Source organism: Argopecten irradians, chromosome 6 (assembly GCF_041381155.1).
Source record: "Argopecten irradians isolate NY chromosome 6, Ai_NY, whole genome shotgun sequence".
Lineage (NCBI taxonomy): Eukaryota > Metazoa > Mollusca > Bivalvia > Pectinida > Pectinidae > Argopecten > Argopecten irradians.
The window spans coordinates 28,646,046-28,668,714 of NC_091139.1; the positions used below are offsets into that span (position 1 = coordinate 28,646,046).

Sequence of the window (22,669 nt, forward strand, 5' to 3'; positions counted from 1 at the left end):
TTTCTGTTAACTATCAATTTACTGATTCATCATTGTACATAAGTTCAAAACGATCCTGTGCTAAAATTTGGTTGCGTTGAAGTATGTGTTTACAGTAGACAGTTCATAAGACATAATTAAGAGTTGTTAAGACATTTATGAGAAACTAAAAGCGAAATGCGCATCTAACTCTTCCCAAATAATTATTTCTTTAATGAGCAGTATGTATAGAGTAAAACGTATGAGAAAATACAATTCAATATGAACATCGCATTAAAAAGTAATAAGAATCGGGATATATTGTATTTTTTTTTAATCGAAACCGTTCATTTACTTAATTTTTTTTTAAATGAAATCTGACAAATGTTAACTCAAACACCAATGTAAAAGATGATATTGTAAATATTTATTCATAAAAAAATGTTAAAAATTTTAATATAAAAAATATATCACAAGAACAAATGAAAAGAATATATGTATATTAAAACAGAACATGAAACAACAAGAAGCCTTGGGCCTTAACGGTCACCTGATAAAGATGTACATTTTTGTATACACACTATAAGTTGAGCCATTGCACCCACAAGGCTCTTAACATTATTCAGGATAAATTACGTAACGTGAGCATACAATTTTATACAGTTGCAACAATGGCCCCAAAGTGACAAAAATATAACCTGTTGGTAACACAAAAATAAAACTCCTACATCAAAGAAGTAATTTTATCAATTTTACCTTTTAATGTATGAAAAGTATTTGCATCACATCTGTGAATTAAGAAGAGTTTTGTTTCAGTCATTTGACGTCTGTTGACACTCTCTCTGGCTTAGGGGTTCAACCAGGGCAATTTTGGACTTATATTAAAATGGTTTCACAAGCTAATACCTCTATGCTAGTTTGACTTAATTACTATGGAAATTGAACACATTATGCTCAAAAATATCCCGCAAGGGGAAAAGCATATAATTTACAATTTCAATTAGTCTTAAAAGGTTCGTGCAAAATTTCATTGAAAGCAGTTCTGGGGAACAATTCAAAAATGTAAATTGTTGGTGGACACACGACAGAAAATGGACGAAGCACGAAAAAAAGGGGATAAAAATACATTAAGTCACTTGCGACTTCGTCTCAGGTGAACTGAAATTACTTTACAAAGAATGATACTTTCTAGCATGTATAGAATCACGTCTGATTCAGCACCTATTTTCAAGTCTACAAATTTTCCCTTTTTCCACCGTCTTCGTTGTTATAGTTTGTCGTTTGTAATTGCATACTGGTTATACACACTTAACGATAGTAACCTGGCTTAAACATTACATTTTTACACCTGATTTCGAAGGTCAGTTTATATAACTCTATGGAGGCTACAGCAAGTAACCTTATCTCGGTAAATATTCTATTCAACCAGGTTAGTAAAACGTTATATTTACCCCACTGATAGTCCGTATTTGATACACATCTCTGCGGTATCTATGCAATCCATATTTTTTTTAAATCATAGAAATATCATACATATTTACATATTAATGTATATGTAAAACATTTACATATCATGATTTTTTTTACAAACAGTCTCCAGCGCTTTTGTCGCATCGCGATAACTCCTTGTTGTAGAATATCATTTATGTACACACTGAAGAGGTCAATTGAAATAATATCCAGAATTTTGTTGAATCATTATTTTATACTTTCAGTTCATATACACATCGGTGGTATCAAGATAATCCCTAATTGTGTTGTAACAGCACTGGTATTGGTCCTGAAACGGAAGAAAACAATGTTTTAATTAGTGTGTGTATACCGTAAATACATAATGTCGTCTTTACAATGCTTCCTAAATGAATGTTCTTTTGCAGTATGTTCCAAATAATTTTTATTCCCCATCAAGTTTTTAATTCGGCTAAATTTGAAGATTCACTCAATTTCATGAAATTTAATACCTCTCGAAACTTTTCACAAAATATGTTTAACATTCCAACGGCATTTGGTAAATGACGCTTTCAAAGCTACAAACAATACGCGAATACGATATTCCCGGGGAAACAGTAAATCACGAGATTTAACAACTATACAGCACTGCCACATATATTTATGATACTTACATAGCATGTGACGAACTCTGGTCGTCTGAAAAGTAATTGTCGGACAATCTGGAATATGTCGACTTCTTCATCAGTTTTAATCTGATCCCGCGCGTTGCTTATACAACAGAAAAGTCCACTTTGGGAGTACCCGTCTCTGAAAAGTGAAAAAAACGGAAGAGGATTGAGTGTCGCATGTTTCATATATGATTTCAGTTTAAAGTTTTTTTGTGTGTTAGAAATGTCTACTGATGTAACTGAAGTGTTTTTTTATGTTAACATATTACTATAAGGAGTATTTTCATATGCTTTTAGACGGAGTAACTTGACTGTAAAGCACTAAATTTTTGCGTATACACTTATTCGCGAAAACATAAGTTCGTCATCAAGAGCTGTTACAGACAATTATGCATTCATATATACATTTATATAATTTTGCGTGCAAAATTTGGATTCACGTTCGACCTATGTAGAGAAATTACAATAACATTTCCATCTTGCAAACAGAAAGTGGATTATGGTATGTATCATTTTATTTATATTTATTATGGGTTTGAAGGAATTCTAAAGAAGACAATATATATCTTTGAAAGTTATACTTCGAGTTCCTTGATAAATACTGTTATCACAAAGCTCATGATATTTCCAGGAAAATATAAAAAATATGAAATATGCAAACGTGGCGAACGAAAACTGAACGCAAACAATTTATTGGAACACAATTTAACTTGATATACCGTCAGAAAGCACTCTTTTATTGCCTAAAAACCAAATAAACTTTTAATACAAACCTGCACATGATCACTGTTCGTTTGGACTGATTTGACTTTCGGCGGCTATCCACAATCTCTAGCAGTTGCAGGAGACCTTGGGAGTTTTGTGGAATTGATGCTTCTTTATCCCATCCAGACATGTGAAACACCCTAACTCTGGACTCATATTTGTGTTCCTGTTATAATCAAGCATGTATGTACAAAACCGTTAAAAAGTTCTTAATATTTCGTCGCCTGGTTCAAATCCTTGTAGAGAAATGCCTGTACATTTTGTATACTTTTAATTTATTTTTATTTTTCTCTCTCTCTTAGAAATTATGAACCCGCCTTATAAGTCAAAACAAATTGACAAAATGTGATATTTAAACACGTTTGAACGTGGACTATATGTTTTTATGTATCTATCTCATATAAAATTTTGTTACAAATATATATATATGGTGTCATTAATTATTGAATCAAAAAGCCTATCTATATCATGTGAACTTTTATTACAGAAATATGTATAATGTATCACTAACTTGAATCAAAATGCCTACAATGAAATCTTACTTTGTTTGAGATGATAAAATCGGTAATGTTTGTATTGGAAAGGCTCGATGAGTCTGCTTCATGTTTGATTACAAAACATCCGAGAGATTTTTCACTGTCCTTTTCTGGCAACCATTCCTGAGAATTAACATTTCATAACATGGCTAATTCACACTCAAAATAAAACAAATAGTTTTTGTCAAATCGTACGATTTGCTAATTTATTGACGTCTCGTATATTGATTATAGTTACATTATTTTTTTTCATTCAAACTATTTTTAAAGAAATCTTTCGCAAGTGATTACAAGTTTAAAACAACACGAAAACAAACACAACATAAAATTAATTTGTTGGGAAGAAATCACTTACTGACAGTGACACTTATGGAGGTGTCTGTTAGCAGAATGATTCAGATTTCGCAAATTTGAAAGAATTCACGAAATTATCGAAATTAAACCCCGCGAATGTTAAAAACTCTACAGTATACACAAACACAATGTCTAATTACCAGGTTGTCGTTTTCGATGATAACAACGGTATCACAGTCATAGTCCATTATCATTGTTAATAGGTCGACCACGGTGTTCTGTAGAGGGTTCTGTGTGACGATGTAGCCGTCTCTGGAGGTGTAGGACTAAAAAAGTAACGTAGAATATCCTATTATATAATTTATCACAATAATATTTATCTAGATTGTTCTATTTTACATGTGTTAATTGTTATGTCATCAGATTTTACGAGTGAGCTTGTCGACTTATTTTTGTTACAGAAAACTGATGTAAAAAATCATATCGTTATACGAACAGGGAGTGAAATATATTACATAAAATGTAATCAAATGCATAACCCCCCGCACAACATGTATTATGTACCTGAAGAACAAAAAAAAAATCATGTTACGAATAACAATTTCGAATATCAGAAAAATATATATATGCATTTAAAGATAGAAGACATGTGATTATAGTATCGTCTTTAGAAAAATGTTTTTTTTTTTAATCGTAAAATAATAAAACAAAATGAAGATTCTTGCACAATATCGATACCAATGGAATTATCACGATTGGTCAATTAAGCTGTAACACTAAACTGAAGTATTGTCAATGATATGAGGAATATACTCCTTTGTGATGTATAGCAGTATATATATACGAACTTACAGGAATTTCCACAGCGTTGATATAGTCCGTGCTACCCTGCGCGGGGGAATTCAGGTATACCCTAAATTTATCAACTGAAAGTAGATCACAAATTATAAATTTTATATCATAATTCTGCTCATTTCGTTTTGAAAATGAAATAATATAGATTAATGTCGAAGCTAGTTCTTAAACATGGCATCCAGTTGACCTTATCGTTTTAGTAGATTTAGAAGCCAAATAACCATTTCTGAGAAATCTCAACTTTCAAAACATATACCTATTCATTGAAATAGTCATGTGCTTGAAACCAAAGAGTCAAATATGATTTTTTTGGACCAAAAACACTCTCTGAGGGGTCTACTGGATGCCCTGTTGAAGCATACAATTCTGTATTTGGTAGTGTACCTGGCAGGGACTTTTGGTCTCTGTTCTTGTTACCATTTGTCGGTAATGAGCCTGTTCTGCAGTCATCAGCGGTATATATCGGTTTGAGATCCTGTGTTAGCTTAAAAACAAATCGTCGAGAAAAAAATAAGAAAGTTTGAAGATTTCGAATATTTTTGTTTGTTTTTTGATTCAGCTTTACTAGTGTTACTCCGTTCTATCAGAGTAACTTCCCTTCGTTTCACGCCATCAGTACTAATGCGGTGACACGAACGGAATAAATTCGGATTGATTAGCATGGGAAAGTTAAAATAACAAAATACAAACAATTGTTAATATAGTGATAGCGCGTTAAAGAGACAATTCACTCAGACTAATTCTTTTACATAACCAAGAAGCCAAATATAGCATAAATGTATTGTTCTACATTTCTTATGAAACATATAACGTAAAACATTGACAAATTCCTCGACATTGTTAAGTATTTTAATTAATGTCGTTGAAATATCAAATCGTTGATCAATACGATTAAGCAGGTACAATATGGACGCTGTACCCATACCCGAGCCAAAGTAACGCACGTTAAACAAATGAACTACATAACCACTGAGAAGGTGATAAAATGATTTTCAGGCAAGACAATTCACCTAATAAGGTAAACACACTATTGTCAGAGCGATTTGAGCAGTTTTAGACAAAAATTGCATTACTCTACGAGCAAGGGACAGGGTTCGGCATACAAGAAGTTTGACCACAGTGTGTAATAGCGGACAGCGAGCAAGTTTCTCACATGTCACCACTATGGGCTTGTCAGGCATATCACAGTAAAACCGACTGATCTAATTTCCATTAGAACTTGGATTTATCTGATATATGTACACATTTTAATGTTCTCTTAGAATGAATTGTCCCTTTAAGGGAATAATATAGCGATAGCGCGTTAAGGGAAATATTTTTGGCGGTAATAAATAAATTTCAAGCATGGCCGCCCCCTTTACATGACCAAAATTCGTTAAAATTGAAATTAAGAAAATATTCATAGATACAGAAAAGAACGTTAATAATGTAAATCATAATAAGAGATTATGAACCTGATATTCCTGTCTCAGTTTTGTCTGGTTCTCGGGTGAACCACTCTGTAAACTGGTCAAAGTGGTGTGGAACTTCTCTCTCGATACCAACGTGTCTGGTAGGTCAAACGCCTCGATCAGGATGTGGTGAAGAGCGATATATTGTTCCTATATATAAAACAACATATTTATATCATTGTGTTTTTTACTATTAGTCTTTGTTCCTTTCATTTGGTAATATGTTAATCTAGGATGTTACAGCATTGAATATGTGTTACCGGAAAAGGCAGCAGAACATTAAAATTTCAGTTTGAACTTAAAAGAAACTTTGGTTGATATTTTGCCATATTGTAAACATTTTATGGTAATCGATATTCTAATTTTAAAATTGCCTTGGTTTTTAATAGGACGTTAGATTTTTAAAACCAAAATCAAAGCCTACTTACACTCGTTTGAACCATGTTTACCCTATCTTTTCTCATTGTTTTAATATATCGGTTGACGTCTACAGCTCCGACTTGTCTTCCATGTTTCCATAAGGCGTCAAGGGCGATAAATGTTCCGGTCCGTCCTATACCGGCACTAAAATTAGAGGGATGCCACATCATTCACATATTCACAGTATTTCATCCACCCATCGATTTATCCAATTCGATTATCTTATCAAACAAAGGAACGAATAAGGGATGTCATCAGCCTAAACACGTCGATTGATCCGGGTCATACACAAAGAACTTTAGTTAAAATAAAAACAAAACCTGTTTTGAACTGAAGCAAAATATGTTACTTTATATATTATTTTAAAAATGATCAAAATTACCTGCAATGAACTACCATCTTTCCTGGTAAGCTGTTTTTATATTTGATGACACGGCGATGGAATACAACCAGTTCGTTAGGATCCGGGGTCCCATGGTCTGGCCACGTGGTGTAGTGAAACTGATGGATCTGTCGTGTAGACTTGGTCTGAAATGTTTTAAACTCCACTAACAAAAATCATCAAATAAGTATATATATAAAAAAGTCAGATGGTAAGGTTCATACACAACATTTACACAAACAACTACAATATGTCACGTCGGCATAGATTAGGATTTCTTATTTTAATTTTAATTTTTCAAACAGATAACTATACAGTGAACCCTTGATAATCCGAACACTTGCGTTCCCAGCAAAAACCTCCGCATTTTGAATTTTCCGGGTTGCTGGATTCTGTTTTCTTTGTCAATTATCAAGTCCATTCTCTTATCATTCCATCCGAATTTTGTGTTTTCCGGACTATTGATATCCGGATTATCGCGGGGCCACTGAATGCGTAGAAACTGATACCTTCTTTTCTGTGATTGTGATATCCCTGATTACATAGAACGCGTAGACCCTCTCTCTATCCTGCACAATGCTGAAATGTTTTGTTACCATCGGTTCTCCTTCATCGGGCCAGTATTTGGCGCACTTTTTCTACAAATTTTCAGACAATGTGTTCATTTCAACGTACATTGCAACTCGCTGATAATATTCCGTCTTTGCATATTGCAAAGTTAGCTCCCTTGTGGAAAGGTATGCATTGTGACGTCATTATTTTGGGCACAACTTATGTCGTTATCTCAGAAAAGACGTCACAATCAATACCCACCCTAATATGCAAAAACAGAATATGTATATGTGTCTTATTTTTCATACTCGTCAATTAAGAAGAACTTTTCATATGATAATTTTAAAGGCACACAATCTGTGTAGTTACTAACATTTATAAGGCGTCATGCATTTTGTCTGTCCATTTCAATGATTTTCACAACTTTATTCATAAAAAAAGAATACTTTTCGATAGATAATGAAAGGTAAAAAAATATCAAAATTAAAATATCCTCCGTTCTCCTTTACGTATTATCGTAATGATTTGAACACAATCAATCCAGTATTGTTTCATTAGTTACCTTTGTTCCCTCGACAAGGTTGGTCAGCATAACGATTTTTCCTGATTGCAGTTGCCAAATCATGCGCCAAAAATCATCTATAGTTTTGTCGATTGGGCCTATTATCAAAGATAAAAAGGTTCAATTAATTAACAATGATTTGTGAAATGCACAAACAATCCCATCTTTCATGATAATCACAATTATCCGGAAGAAACATGTGAAATTATTCCTCCAACAATTTCGTTCAGACTGGGTGGTGTGTCATTCCACTAACGATCATGCGCTGAAACAAACAATTGTCCATGTGTTTATAAACTATTTTTCAACCGCATGCGGTCAACGAATACTACAGACTCCTCAAACCATGTGTTCTTAGGATACATGAGGTCGCTTCCAGCAAACAATATGCGCAATATCAGCAATTATACAGATGTGAAATGATTCCTGTGATTTTTTTTCTCAAAAATTCTACAAAATTAATCGTATCTAAGATTTTAATTTTATCAATGCAAATTAAAAAGTATTCAATTGGGATTAAGAGCCTGTGTTTCAAAAATCGTTTATGGATCCGTTATGAACCCAGATTTACTAAAAAAAGGATTTGCCATGAATGCATTAACAGCAGATACTGTTAATTAAACTAATAATCACGCAATAAAGACATGGCGACTAACAGTAACGTATTGTGCTCGCTGTTTACATCAGTGTTACACTTACCTTGAGTCGCGATATACTCAGCTGGTAGGGAAACACCCTGAAAATAAGATTTATAAAAAACGTCATAACAGTTGTTATATTGAGTCTTTATGACAACACATTTTCTCCAATTAATTTTAACTTTGCATATGAAACTGAATAAATATTCTAACATTTTCTATATTTTACAAATGTTTTCCATCATACATTATTATTTTAATAGATATTTGTACGCGACCTACTATACTTTTCGGCCGGCGCCATAAATATTGCAGCCAACAATTTTCTTGCAAAATACATATGTTGTGCTGTTGTAAACCCTCTGTTAAATTAGGTTTGCCTTGTGTCCCAATAATTAATTTTTACACATAGTGTAGTTTTCTTAGAATGACATAGGTAGTTTGCGAATCCCTCGTGTATTCCTAAATGTCTTTTCCTTGATTATGTGCATGAATATAATGTAGCATATGCACATGTAGATCTATTAACGTTCTATTGAGATAATGTATCATAATTCATTGTGATACAAACATCTATGTAGTTGGCGTTGATGTAATCAGATTTTTGGTCTTTGTCCACTTTGTCAAGAACCACTCGGGAATGGTCATCTGTAACACAACAATTCAAATAAGTTACTTCAGTTGTTTTAGAGAAAAAATCGAAGGATCGATTAGTAAACCATGGCAACAGCAAATGAAGTTGTACCTATTAATCGATAAAATGAATATGTACAATGAAATATAGGTAATGTTTTCCTTTGTTAATATAATACCTGGTATTTCATATTTAAGTTTATTTTTGATATTTTATGAGTTTACGCGCTAGCACGTTCGAGAATTATATTTGAAAATAAACAAAATGTAAAATCGTTTCAACCCGATAATAAAGACTTACATGGAAAAGTAGTCTTGAATCTATTTTTCGATTTGTTTTCTGATTTCATCCCAATTTTGTTTGCATGGAGGTCGCCCGTAGGAAGTGCCTTTAAAAACGCATATTATTACTGGCATGTGATGTGGCATTAATTTAGTTCATCATTTAACATCTCTATCAATACCACTTTTTTGTCAATGCATATAAACAATATCATTATAACAGGAACTAATAAAGCATGTAAATGTTTTACTGTTTGCTCTCGATTTCGTTTTTACCTTGTATTCATCTTCAAATACTTTAGTCTTGTTTAACATCTTTGTTTTCACCATTGTTTTCAATTCCGATATCGCTGTCCCAGGGTCAACAGCATTGTAGTAGGAATCGTCGATATCAGCATTGGCGTAAACACTCCCCGGATGTTCGTCTTTAGTGACGTCATTAGCATTGATATAAACATGTCCTTCCCCTATCTTTGCCTCTTTAACGTATTTGGCCTCAGGCTCGGGCTCGGAATAAACGTTTGTACTGTTACTCTCATCTGGTATAAAAATTGATATTAACGAGTTGATTTCAGTCATATAATAACATACTTGCTATTTGTTAATATTTGTTATATGTTGTTGATTATTTCCGCCATTACTACAAAATCTTACCATCCATTCTATTATGATGGAATGAGGTAGACAGTCCATTTCGGTTCATATCGTCGAAAGGTTTATCTTTCGCTGAATTTTGTCTCCGTCTGAAATGTTAACAAAGTAAAAAAAGGTATAATGTTAGATGACTTATATATTACTATCGGAAAGGTTGTTGTATGATGATAGAATGTCAGTAGAAGTTATATTTCATACACGTTATATAAACAAAAACACATACAGTAAACAAGCATACCTTCTGATAATCAACACAATGACAATGATTATCACCACCACGACCAGTATACCAACTAGGACACCAACAATCGTCCCCGTACTGCCGCTAGATGGCGGCATGATTCCTGTAATTAACGTGAAATCAAATAAATTCCGGTGGCTATTGTGTTACATAGAATCTACGAGTATTTTGATATTAAGATACACTTGAAATGGAAATAGAATCATGGCAAATCCCACAATAAATGATAATTATATTTGATTCATATTTGGTTTGGTTTGTTTATTTTTACGTCCTATTAACAGCCAGGGTCATGTAAGGACGAGCCAGGTTTGTTGGTGGAGGAAAGCCGGAGTACCCGGAGAAAAACCACCGACCAGCGGTCAGTACCTGGCAACTGCCCCACATGGGATTCGAACCCGCATCCCAGAGGTAGATGGCTTGTGGTAATATGTCGGGACATCTTAACCACTCAGCCACCGCGGCCCCTATTTGATTCATTAAGTAACATATATGTCATATGTCTCGACAAAAAACTTTTAGATTTGAAATGGAGGGCTTTTAAACACACTCTGAATACTGTAGGAAATGGTATTTATTCAATTCATAAACAAGTCTTCACTGCCGATTTACCGTATTTTACCGACGAGCATATTTTAGTATTTTTTGGCGCTAGAACATGATTACGTTCATTATATTATTTGATATTATTATGTATGCCGTTAGTACAAAAATTGCTATGAGTAAACAAATTCATCACGTCATCAATATCAAATTTTGCATTGCAATTTTATGCGCCAAAATAAGTAGATTTACGATATCATGACACTATACATGAACTAACATATTTATTTTATTTTCAAATTCAATTGTAATTTTCTGTTACATACATGCATACATACTTTTGCTTGTCGCAAAAATAGCTCACAAGAGCTAAAGTTATTTGTATGAAATATGCAACTTTTGATAAAATTATTGTTTTTTATTGTATTGAACAACTTATTGATATCTTACTCGCCATACAGGTAATCCCCTCGTATCCAGCAGCACACATCGATAGACATTCACCAGTGTCCTTCCTACATCTCTCACAGTTTCCACAAGGTATACTACAGTTAGCACCGTACAGACTGTCCGTGCACTCTATCAATAAAATGGGTGTACATGATACCCTTATTTTGAACCAATGCTCATAACAGAATTTAAATTCATAATATGCTTGCCACCGAAAAAATACCGCATTTGTATTAAGTTGTGCTGAGCGATTATTTAAAATAGTATAAGTATGCATTGACTTAAAACGGATTGTGTTATGAAAAATTCTTTCACAATTATGCATTAGTCATTGAATTTAAGATAGGGATACACCGTTTCTTAAATACCAGATAACCTGACCTGTTAGATCAATAGGTCAAAGTATTTACCTGTACAAATGCCATTGCTCTGTTCGCATACTTTGCATTCCGTTTCGCATTGTGAATTACAGTATTGCCCAAAGTATCCATATTCGCAGCCTTCGATAAACATTAGAGTGGGAAACGTTAATAAGGCGAATATACATTTAAGGTTCTTATACGATATCGACCGAGGAAGCAGAAGTATATATGTATGATAATAATTGACTTTATTTTCATTCGATTGCATATTGAGTCAAAGACTCTTCTCACATGTGGTCGAACATATGAAATGTACAGTATTTAAAACAGTATATATTCTTTTATCCAGCAACCAGCACGGGTGTTGTCGGAATGTACCTACCAGATATAATTTTGCTGAAATCAGCTGTATTTAAAAATGTCAGTACTACACGTTCACCAATTCAACATATCTAATTCCGAGGCCAACTATTGTTTGAAAGACGGACATACTTGCAACTGTATTGGCATCTTTCAGGTAAAATATGTATGGTTTTTGGTGAATGCTACAGAGAAAAAGTATACATGGACAGTGTCTTTAAATACAAGCTGTATTTTGGCACAGGTCAGAAAGAAAACGTCGCGGCTCGCCTAAGGCTGGTCAATTTTGTCTTTCTTAATTCTCACCTAAATACAGATTATATTTCAAGGCGCTGATCATGTATTCTCTATATTATTCCATACCTCTATGCAATTAAAATAAATATCTAATTACACATCATAATTATAACATGAGGAATATCACATTGCCAAATATCAGAAGGAGAAACTTCATAATATTGACCAAACATGTGTCGAAAACAATATACAAAACAATGGAGACGTTTTACAAATCTATCCCACCTTCTGCATCCTCAAATTAATTACTGATGTTTCTTTTAAATAAGAGAAGTTGTCATATCATTGCCTACCCCTGCGAGATGGTATTCATGACATCATGAATATTCATGAATGATTCATTAACTTTCTAGAATATTAGCAGATTGTGGTTCATGAAAAAAGGTTCATGAATATTCATCATATGACTCCCATGAACTCTTCATGAAGTTTTATGAATCCATGAAACATTCATGGTTGTTCATGATCAATGTATGAAGTAATTATCCATGAAGTTTTTACGTATGACTGATATTCATTGCAATTCTTCAAAATGAATAAACAATTTTCATTCATTTTAAAGAATTTTAATGAATATCAGTTATGCATAAAACTTCATGAATGATTCTTGAAATGCTATTTCATTCATTTTGACGAATTTTAATAAATATACACTGAGGTCACATGACTACATGAGTCACATGACTTTTATATATATTTCCCGCCAAAGAAGTCACTATCCATATAGGCTGCTGCATCTGCTAGCGTGACGAAGGGGAAATTATTCATCTTAAAATGTAAGTTTTGGCACATTAGTGAACGGATTATTCCATTCCTGGATTTCTTTAAGCACAAATGAACACTTTTAGTAAGTTTTGATTTATCTGCAGTTCTTTTCAACATGAAATTGTTGCACACTGATATTGCTATAAAATTATGCATAGATATTGGTTTGTTCAATTTTGTCAAATGTTATTTAATATAGTTGCCCATATAAACAACATATCATATATCATCCTTTACAACTATAGGTTTATTTTGGACAAATACTAATTTACTTGGAATGTATGATGAAATTGAATGCTGCATATCTCTGAAAACAGATTGTGTTAGCACTTATTTGTGGCAGTATGAAAATATAATGAACATAGTAAACTGTTGGTGATTCCATGTTAAAATCTGATGCAATATCTTATTACATGTATATAGATTATACCTATTGTAACAAGAATTTGTTTCATAAGATATCAAATTGATTCCAATAGAATTGTCATTGATTTGATAGAAAAATTCAATTCAGGACCCCAAGTAGAGTTTATGAAATTATGATGTCGCTGACTTAAACTTGCATTTTTTAAACTTCATGAACACGACCTAGTTCATAAATATTCATGAATTGTTCCAGTTCATGAAGTTTCATAAATATTCATGAATTGTTTGTGAATACTGCTGCGAGTTGTAGTTCATGAATAACTCATGAATATTCACGAATAAACTTTTTTTCCCTGATCATTCATGATGGTTTCAAGTTCCAATAGAGCTTTTTATGAATTTCCATGAATGCATTATTCATTAATGTTCTTGATTTCAAGAATAAAAATGATTCATGAACGTTCATGAACTAGTTTTTCCTAGATCATTCATGAAGAAAGTTTTAAGTTCATGAATTGCATAAGAATATTCATGAATAATTGAAGAATATTTATGAATTTTATTCATGAATAAATTCATTAATGTTCATGAATTATTCATCAACGTCTCGCAGGAGTAGGCCCACATGCTTCTTACTAATACAATGACCGTTGTCCATCTCACACTGTCGGCCTCTACAGTAGATAGAACAATCATTTTCACACCTTGTGCCATGTTTTCCATTAACACATTCTGTAACATAAAACGTATTGATATGAATGTGAAAAAGAATTAAAATCAAAGATAACCACAGCAAAATGCTAAGTATCCGTCGAATATTAATTCGACAAAGTATTTAAAAATTAAATGGAAGCCGAAATAATTATCTAACGTGGCGGTGCCAAAATGAGTGCTTGAATCCTGATTTGTTTCATAATATTTCGTAATAGATCACTTAAGATTTCATTTCATGTTTTGTAAATATGTCACCAGTGCTCAAATTAGAACACTTCCTAAATATGATTTGTATATGTAAATATGTAAGCACGAAAATTATTTGAATTTATTTAAGGGAAATTAATGTTTTTATTGATTCAATCAAAAAGCTATAAAACATTCCCTTCTTAGCAATACATATGTCGAGACATATTAACTACTCGGCCAACGCGGCCCCTGCAGATTCGAAAACCAAAAATCATGGTTAAGTGGTGATTCTTTAATAATTTGTATTCAAATAAATACATTCTACTGTCTAATCATGACAAATAAGGACAATACAACCGTAAGGTGCCTTAGCTATCGTATCAATGAAGAAGAATAATTTACAAGTGTTTGATGCAGTGAAATCTTTAAGGATATTGTAACACTATATCTAATTCTTTTAGACCAATAACCTTGAACTTTTTAAAGGCTGATGACCCTGAGACATTCTTAATTGATGATCTTGATTATGGAGTTTTCAACAGATCGTGGCCATTTACCTAAAAATTTGTTCCAGTTGGACGCTATGATATTTATTATGAAAATCACTAGTGTGATATAGGTTGGGTCATTACTTGAAACACTAAGAAAACTTTGAATTCAATCAATACATACAGTACCTGTTTGTCAATTCGTATAATTTGTTTCAACCTATATCGGTTGTATCAAGCTTTATATCTTCATTCTATAAATATCGCTATCATAAAGTTGTTATTACCAAAACATTCGTCGGTTGATTGGCTGCATGTCACACAGGTCGCCGAACAGTTGACATTACATTGGTCACCTCTTTTACCAGGAACACATTCTGAAAAAAAGACATGTCATTCTGTTTTAGTATCTATGGAATTAATACAATTATTTGAACAGTTATATAGATTTTCGATTTTACAACTTAATATTTGAAAATCAAATGTGATAGATATATAAAAAGAAGTGTTTATTCGGACTAATGCACGTATCATATTATATACCCTATAACGTTTGTGCGGGACTAGTATCTCAAGTGGTGATGAAACGTTACTATTTTTAACCTTCCTGCTGAAATAATCATCAATAGAAACAATAGTTTCGCACAAACGTTATCGGGTATCACTTTGTACGTGAATTATTCCCATTATTCAAACTTACATACTTTTCTTGGACAGTAAAATCGCACACCGATTGTTGTGATCATGTATTACAAACCTGCACAAAACCCATTGTCTTTAGTGCATTTGCCATTACACCCACTGGGACAATCGATCTCACATGTGTCACCGTATTTACCATCAACGCATTCTCCTAAAATATATAGAAGAAGAAGCAAGATTAGTTGTACAGACACATATTCAAAACACATAACGTTAACTTTGTACGGATGATTTTCTTCTATATGGTTAAAGAAATATTGAGAAACATATTATTTTTTGTATAATAAACTTTCTCTTTTGATGATAATTTAAAATATTACAATATATATGATGGTTAATACTACTTGATGTTTGGTCATAATTAGACAATAGAAAGTATTTATTTGAATACAAATTATTAAAGAATCACCAATTCACCATGATTTTTGGTTTTCGAATCTGCAGGGGCCGCGCTGGTCGAGTAGTTAATATGTCTCGACATTTTACCATAGGCCCTCTACCTCTGGGTCGCGAGTTCGAAGCCCAAATGGAGCAATTGCCAGATACTGACCACTTGTCTCGGTTTTTTCTCCGGGTACTCCGGTTTCGCTCTACTAACAAACCTGGCGCGTCCTTACATGGCACTGGCTGTTAATGAGACGTTACACTATAAAACTCACCTCGAACTTACAATATTTACCTATACAAAATCCTTCATCCTTCGTGCATGTGTTTGCCTTACAGTTGTTAGAACAATCAAGCTGACAACTGCCGCCATGTTTCCCATTTATACATTCTGAAGTAAAAACAAATATTTGCGTATTATTATGTAATTAGAATATCTTAAATTTAAGGACCTTATGCAACGGATATTAAATATTCAACCCAATTTACAGAATCTAAAACTAACCTAAATGACAGTAACATATTTTGACACGTGATTAATCAGTAACTAGTGATTATTTTATTCATACCATAGCAGTCTGAAGCAGACGATTGGCTGCATGACACACAATTCCCTCGACAATTATTATTGCACAAATCTCCTGTTTTGCCGGCAATGCATCCTAGAAAAAAGTATTCTATCATAAGTTAATATATCTATAAATTGAATTTCCTAGCATCAAATAGAATCAAATAAACTTTGACTCAAATATATGACTCTGACGCTGTACACGAACCGACTTGTTTAAAAGCAGAAGCAATACTTTAATTTTGGTTTACGCTTATGGTTTAAGTTATAGACAGAATAGGCATACAAATACTTTGCATCTTACCTATACAATGTCCCGAATCCTTCTCGCAACTCGTGTTACAATTTGGACCACAATTTTGTTGACAAAGGTCGCCATATTTCCCAGGGGAACAAACTGAAATGTGATTCTCATTAATGATATCATAATTATGACAATGATAATTAAAGTTTTGTTACATAACGTAAATATGTACAGCTGTCGTCATTCAGTAGGTTATTTATTAAATAATGACTTTATTTGATTGTTTTCCATACGGATACATGTTTATTTCCAACGTTTGTACTAGACATCATAGTCATTGATGAATGAGCAAACTAACAAGGGAACTACAAACTAGTCGTTAAAGGCGACAATAGATATCAAATAGTTTCCTTGCAACGTTGAAAATTTAAAGTGCTTTTTCTTTTTTGATGTATAGATAAGTTAACGTTTGCAGTTATATATAATTATGTTATAATCATTTAATACCGTGTCGTCTATACAAACTTACAGAAGCAGTGCCCAGATACCGCGTTACAATTTCCTCCAAAGCAGCTCGGGGAGCATATATTGTTACAATTTTCAGAACCATATAATCCTCTTGGACATCCTTCACAAAATGAAAGTCAAACATTGTTTACAACGATCATGCTAAGTTTGTTAGTGTCATTGCAGCAAGTACGTTCCCCAGCAGTGTTATGTCTGATGATATACATTGCTGATTGTTCGTTGATGAGTTTTATCATAAATTTGAATGATATTTCATATAATTATACATGCATGGGAAATATGAACATGTATGATAAGTTAGGTCTAATGCTATGGTAATCACACTCATTGTATAACATAATAGATGGACATACCAAACACCTGGACCTCACACAGTTCCAGGACAGCGTAATCATCATACCAGTCACGTGTTTTAGGCGTTTCTCTCCGATTGTAGACAATGACATACTGAGCTTCACTCGGACACTCGTGTGTCGGGTTTAAGCTGACACCAGTCCACAAACTGCTATTATCTTTATAGCAGAGAGTTCCTTGTGGAGGGATAGCAGTTGAGTTTGATACGTACAACGAATATCCACCAAATCTATACGCAGAATTATCTACAAAAATGTATTGTTGAAATAATGATCTAAAATGTAAAATTAATTGAATGATATCTGTTTTGTTGCTTTAATATACTGGACACTTGTTATATTGTCATCAAACATCAGACGATAGCATAGGCCACATCTGCTTACTTATGTTTTCACTTTTTCAGTAATGTCCTTACAATGTCATGACCATTTTGTGGTATTATAATACAATATTTAAGAATTGAATCTTGCTTTGGTCGATTTCATGGGCTGATTAATCGAATTGCTCTTGAATCAAAATGAATGAACGCGTCTCATTCCTCCTTTGCTGACAACATGAGCAAAACAAATGCCAAAACTGCAAAATGAGAGTTCATAAAAATGTTTTTTAAAATTGTAAAAATCTTTCCATAGGCCTAATATTTGCACTTTTTAAAAAAAAATCACCGCTGTTTAGATGCAGATTCATCTAGGCCTAGGAAATCGAAGCTACGCCTAGGTGAAAGTAGGTCTAGATAAAATATTTTCTTGTGCGAAGACCGATGTTAAGATACCCAAGTTCATGAACAAACCCGGATTTTTAAGTAGTTTTATTGAGTCAGTAAAAATTAAAATATAATGTCATGTTGTTTATTATTATTTTTTTTTAATAACCCAGTGTTTGCGTCGTGATGGTATATTTAAAATGAAAATAACTAGTAGAGTTTCAACTGAAGTTTTAACGTGTCCAAAAAATGCGAATGCAATAATTATACCGATTTATGCATCATATCGATATTCAAATAAGCACGATTTATGACTGATTGCCTATTGATAAAATGCTACTTACTTCTGTAGAATATGGTGATGTATCCTATCGTCAACCCCTGTCCTATATTCACACGCCACCATGCTTGTTTATACTGTTTAGTCCCGGTGTGAGAACAGCAGTCAGATTGCATGAGTTGATTGGTACAACCGTCAATTGCCTTACTTGCTCCCCATCTTAAGGAGTCTTGCTCTGATGATTGGGATGCTGCGTTGTTCGTGATATTTATCTGATCTAGGGATTTGCGACAAGAGAGAGTCCTTGTGTTAATGTTTTGCTAGCAGTTTTTTTTTCAAAAGATGAAAATAAGGTCTTTCCGAATGAAACTAATGCCAAGAAGAACGGCAGACTGCATCAATAAATAAAAAGACGAAATATAAGAAAATTAAGTTGTTTTTTTCGGGTAAATTGAGCAAAATCGATTGAAAATACAAGTATATGACATTTATAACTTCAAATCCAACAATTGTAAAATACAATAGAAAGCAAAGTCAAAACAACCGAAATCAATCTAAATGTTAGCTGGAATCAATCACAAAAATATAAGAAATAACATTAGTCAGTGTATTTACTTTCATACTCTACATACTGTTACGTGTATGTAACATTTCTATAAAATACAATACATGCATAAATAATATATGGGCTACTATCTAGAAAAAGAGCTTTATGTCATATAATTAAATGCTTATACATCAACTGAATTAAGCGCCAGCAAAATCACGTTGAGTAATTCAGCGACAAAAGAGACCCCTATCTCGCAACACATACAATACAAGCACACGGGAATATTAAATAAAACCACGTGTTTTAAATAAATACATAAGGTAATCGTATTCGTGTACCTATACAATTCGTTGTTCGGCAGCATTTGGATCCCGGAACTTTTGATTATTAAGTCGTTTAAGTTAGGATTATAATCTGATAAATAGAGATCTATGGACCAAAATCATTGATATTTGTACTTTATTATCAATATCTATATCGTTGGAAAAAGTTGGCAATGGATACTCATACTTCAGCAACACAAAGATATAGCTTAAGTTAGTATAGTGATAATGTTAATGATACGTGAAAATAGAATAATACTTTGTCATATATATGTATATTGATATATTCCACTAAGTCATGTAATGACGATGTCAATGAAGTTTGATTGATTGATTGAATATTGAATATATAAAGGTGGATTCCACTTACATGCAGCTCTTGATGCTGGTATGAAGAACAACAGGACTAGGAATATCTCCCAGTACCGTAAACAGTTTCTGGACGACATATCCGTCTTAATCCTCCTCTGTTTTACTAGCTAGTGTACTGTCGACCAGGAAGTAGATCAGAAGGTAAACGTAGGCGAGCGGCCAGGCTTAAGAAAGTTTTAAACCGGTTCACGCTTTACCGGCCTTCATCTATATACGAGTTTATATTATTATAGATCATTGTACTGTTAGCTAAAGTTCGATAAGGAAGTAGTGAAACAGTCGTGTACCTTTTAAATGGCTTTGGAACTTCGATGATTCTGGACTAGACTATACAAACAAAAAAAACACTCTCCAGAATGAGGAACAATGCACAAACAATGATTTGGGAAAAAAATCCAACATTTTATACAGGCTTAATATGGTAATATATACCTACAGTCGGAACTGTAAACCTGTTATAACTACCATACATTGTATGTAGATCGTCAATTGCCGTCGATTGTTTTTTTTAAGAAATACCTTGCATAATTAATTTATAAACACTACTATGAGATATGTCTATCAAATATATCATGCATTTAACGACAGAAATAACGCGCAGTAGGTATTAAAGGACTATAAGTACTGTCAATATATCTTTTTAAAATTTGGGTTTTATATTCGTAGTATACGTGTATAAAGAATTCATGCATTCAAGCTACCCTGTAGTCTACGTCAATATTTGATTATTGAGATATCAGGTGACACTTCTCATTCAATAACCACTGTTATACCCGAGCTGTACTGAATATTATGAAACCAGTGTTCCATTTAAATTCTGACTATGTACAAGAAAAATATCTTCCTTCTTTAACAGATCGTATTTCATTCACAATTTTCCAATGGTACAAGAAAATATAATCCTTCTTGCGCTGATCGTTTTTCATGCTCAGTTTTATAATAGTACATGAAAATATCTTGTCGTATTTTATGCATAATTATGCAGTGGTGGATAATGCGTATTCATCATTATCATGCTGTTCCAGAAAAAAGATATTGAGGATAAAGGCTCACATAATACATATTATTTAAGGAAAGTTTAATCACATATGACGAGTAAATTTCCGTCCGGTGAGACGAGAGTGATGTAGTGAAGTATCTATATAACACATTGAGACATATGCCCTAATATAGACCACTATATTATGAAGACCACTTTCATAGTGTTTCATTTATTACACAATCATGAGTTGTGTATTTAGAAACTTTTCCCTGGCCCACCCCTTAAGACAACTTTCCCCTGTCCCTGGGGTGGTTTTTAGAGACAGGGTTGTCAGTACATATATTTTTGCTTTTGAATTTTTGAAACACGGAGTGAGTTAAAAAAATTAAAAGATATTCAATCAAACTTATGATGATTTAAGTGTATTTCGTGGTATATGATAATTATGGTTAATGATTAATGCCCTATTCCAGAGATGCATTTCTCTCAAAGAGGCACTTGGGATATAAAACAAATATTAGATAACCTTGGTCACAGAGGGAAGTTCACAAAATCAAATTAAGAAATGTGACTGTAATGTCGGTTTTAATCGTGATCTTAACACATTGTCACAATACACGGGCGGTAGTGAATAATACGAAAATACTGTCCATTCCACTCTTGTAATTCTTCCTCTTCGTAACATCGATATATATTATATTAATTGATACGCGATATTTAGTGTGTAACCATTGGTCAGGATGGGAGATGAATTGGCGACCCCACTTTTAACCCCATCCTTCTGAGGGATTCTTTGATTGATGCAATGATAAAACGGGATTTTGGTTGATTATTCATATTTGCCAGAGACGATAAACAGCAAAAAAATTAAGAAAAATCCGAATGTTATTGTATATTTGAAATATGGATTCATCTGTAATTGGGAAAAAAAAAAAAAATAAGATGTAATTCAAACGTAAAACATGAATCTAGCATTTTACTTTTTTTCTGGCTGAGCTGATTTGTCTAAAATTCCGGAAAAATGTGTGTATATTTTGTTGGATTAATATAGCTGATACGAATATACTACTGGTTAATCTCGGTTCCTTCGGACCTGCTTAGCTACATTTTATGTTATCAAACCCGCTTTATAAATGTAACACACGATTTTGTGTTATATGGAATAACCCAAAACATTAATACAATGCTGATTTTTTTTAATTCATGGTCAAATCTCGGTGGAGTTTCTCTCGGTTTGATGCGTATGTAAAATTCAATAGCTAAATAGGGAAATATTTCTGCTGGAAAACCGCTCTTAATATTGGCATTTTCTACCACTGATTTCTTGTTTTTTTCGATTACAGTCCAATTTATCTAGTATAAAGATGACCAGCTAGGGCTGTTCATATATGCGCCCCCACCAGTACTGAGTTAAATTACTTATCCAAATAACGGTTTTTATTTGTGCATTTAGGTAATTTCATATACAGGACGGACTGACTCAAAGACGGTCTTGGGATTTTGGAATCGTATTGTGTTCCTAGTAAAATTTCCAACGCCAACAGTCCAAGACGAGATATTCGGGGAACCAGGCCTAGGCTGCCTTTCCTTCCCATTATTTCAAAAAGTAATTCTCGACCGAATTGGGGCAATCATAAATAAGTCTGTTTTGTATTGTTTATGCAAATGATATCCATATATTTGTTGGGAATTGCGTGTATTGGGGGAAAATGAAACTGTTTGTGTCCGTTTCGACCTCACAGAGAAATACGTACGTACAAAACAAGCGCCACTTTTAATGAGGAATGTGTTGTGCCATTTGT

General features: G+C 33.2%; 1 protein-coding gene across 1 annotated transcript; it reads right to left on the reverse strand.

Annotated features, from left to right (window-relative positions):
- Window positions 1-449: 449 nt before the first annotated feature.
- Window positions 450-20,117, reverse strand: LOC138325536 (receptor-type tyrosine-protein phosphatase alpha-like). The gene is made up of 30 exons (XM_069271282.1): window positions 19,884-20,117; window positions 18,705-18,917; window positions 17,657-17,902; window positions 17,305-17,403; window positions 16,836-16,928; window positions 16,533-16,625; window positions 16,259-16,354; window positions 15,635-15,730; window positions 15,165-15,254; window positions 14,123-14,218; window positions 11,747-11,836; window positions 11,337-11,465; window positions 10,341-10,446; window positions 10,103-10,191; window positions 9,725-9,987; window positions 9,468-9,555; window positions 9,105-9,181; window positions 8,595-8,631; window positions 7,896-7,993; window positions 7,291-7,419; window positions 6,782-6,927; window positions 6,408-6,543; window positions 5,983-6,129; window positions 4,913-5,012; window positions 4,526-4,599; window positions 3,874-3,999; window positions 3,386-3,502; window positions 2,852-3,009; window positions 2,082-2,217; window positions 450-1,738 (listed from the first exon to the last, which is right to left on the reverse strand). Exons 1-30 carry the CDS (start codon window positions 19,960-19,962, stop codon window positions 1,670-1,672), a joined length of 3,516 nt encoding a protein of 1,171 aa, XP_069127383.1. The 5' UTR covers window positions 19,963-20,117; the 3' UTR covers window positions 450-1,669.
- Between the last annotated feature and the right edge of the window lie 2,552 nt (window positions 20,118-22,669).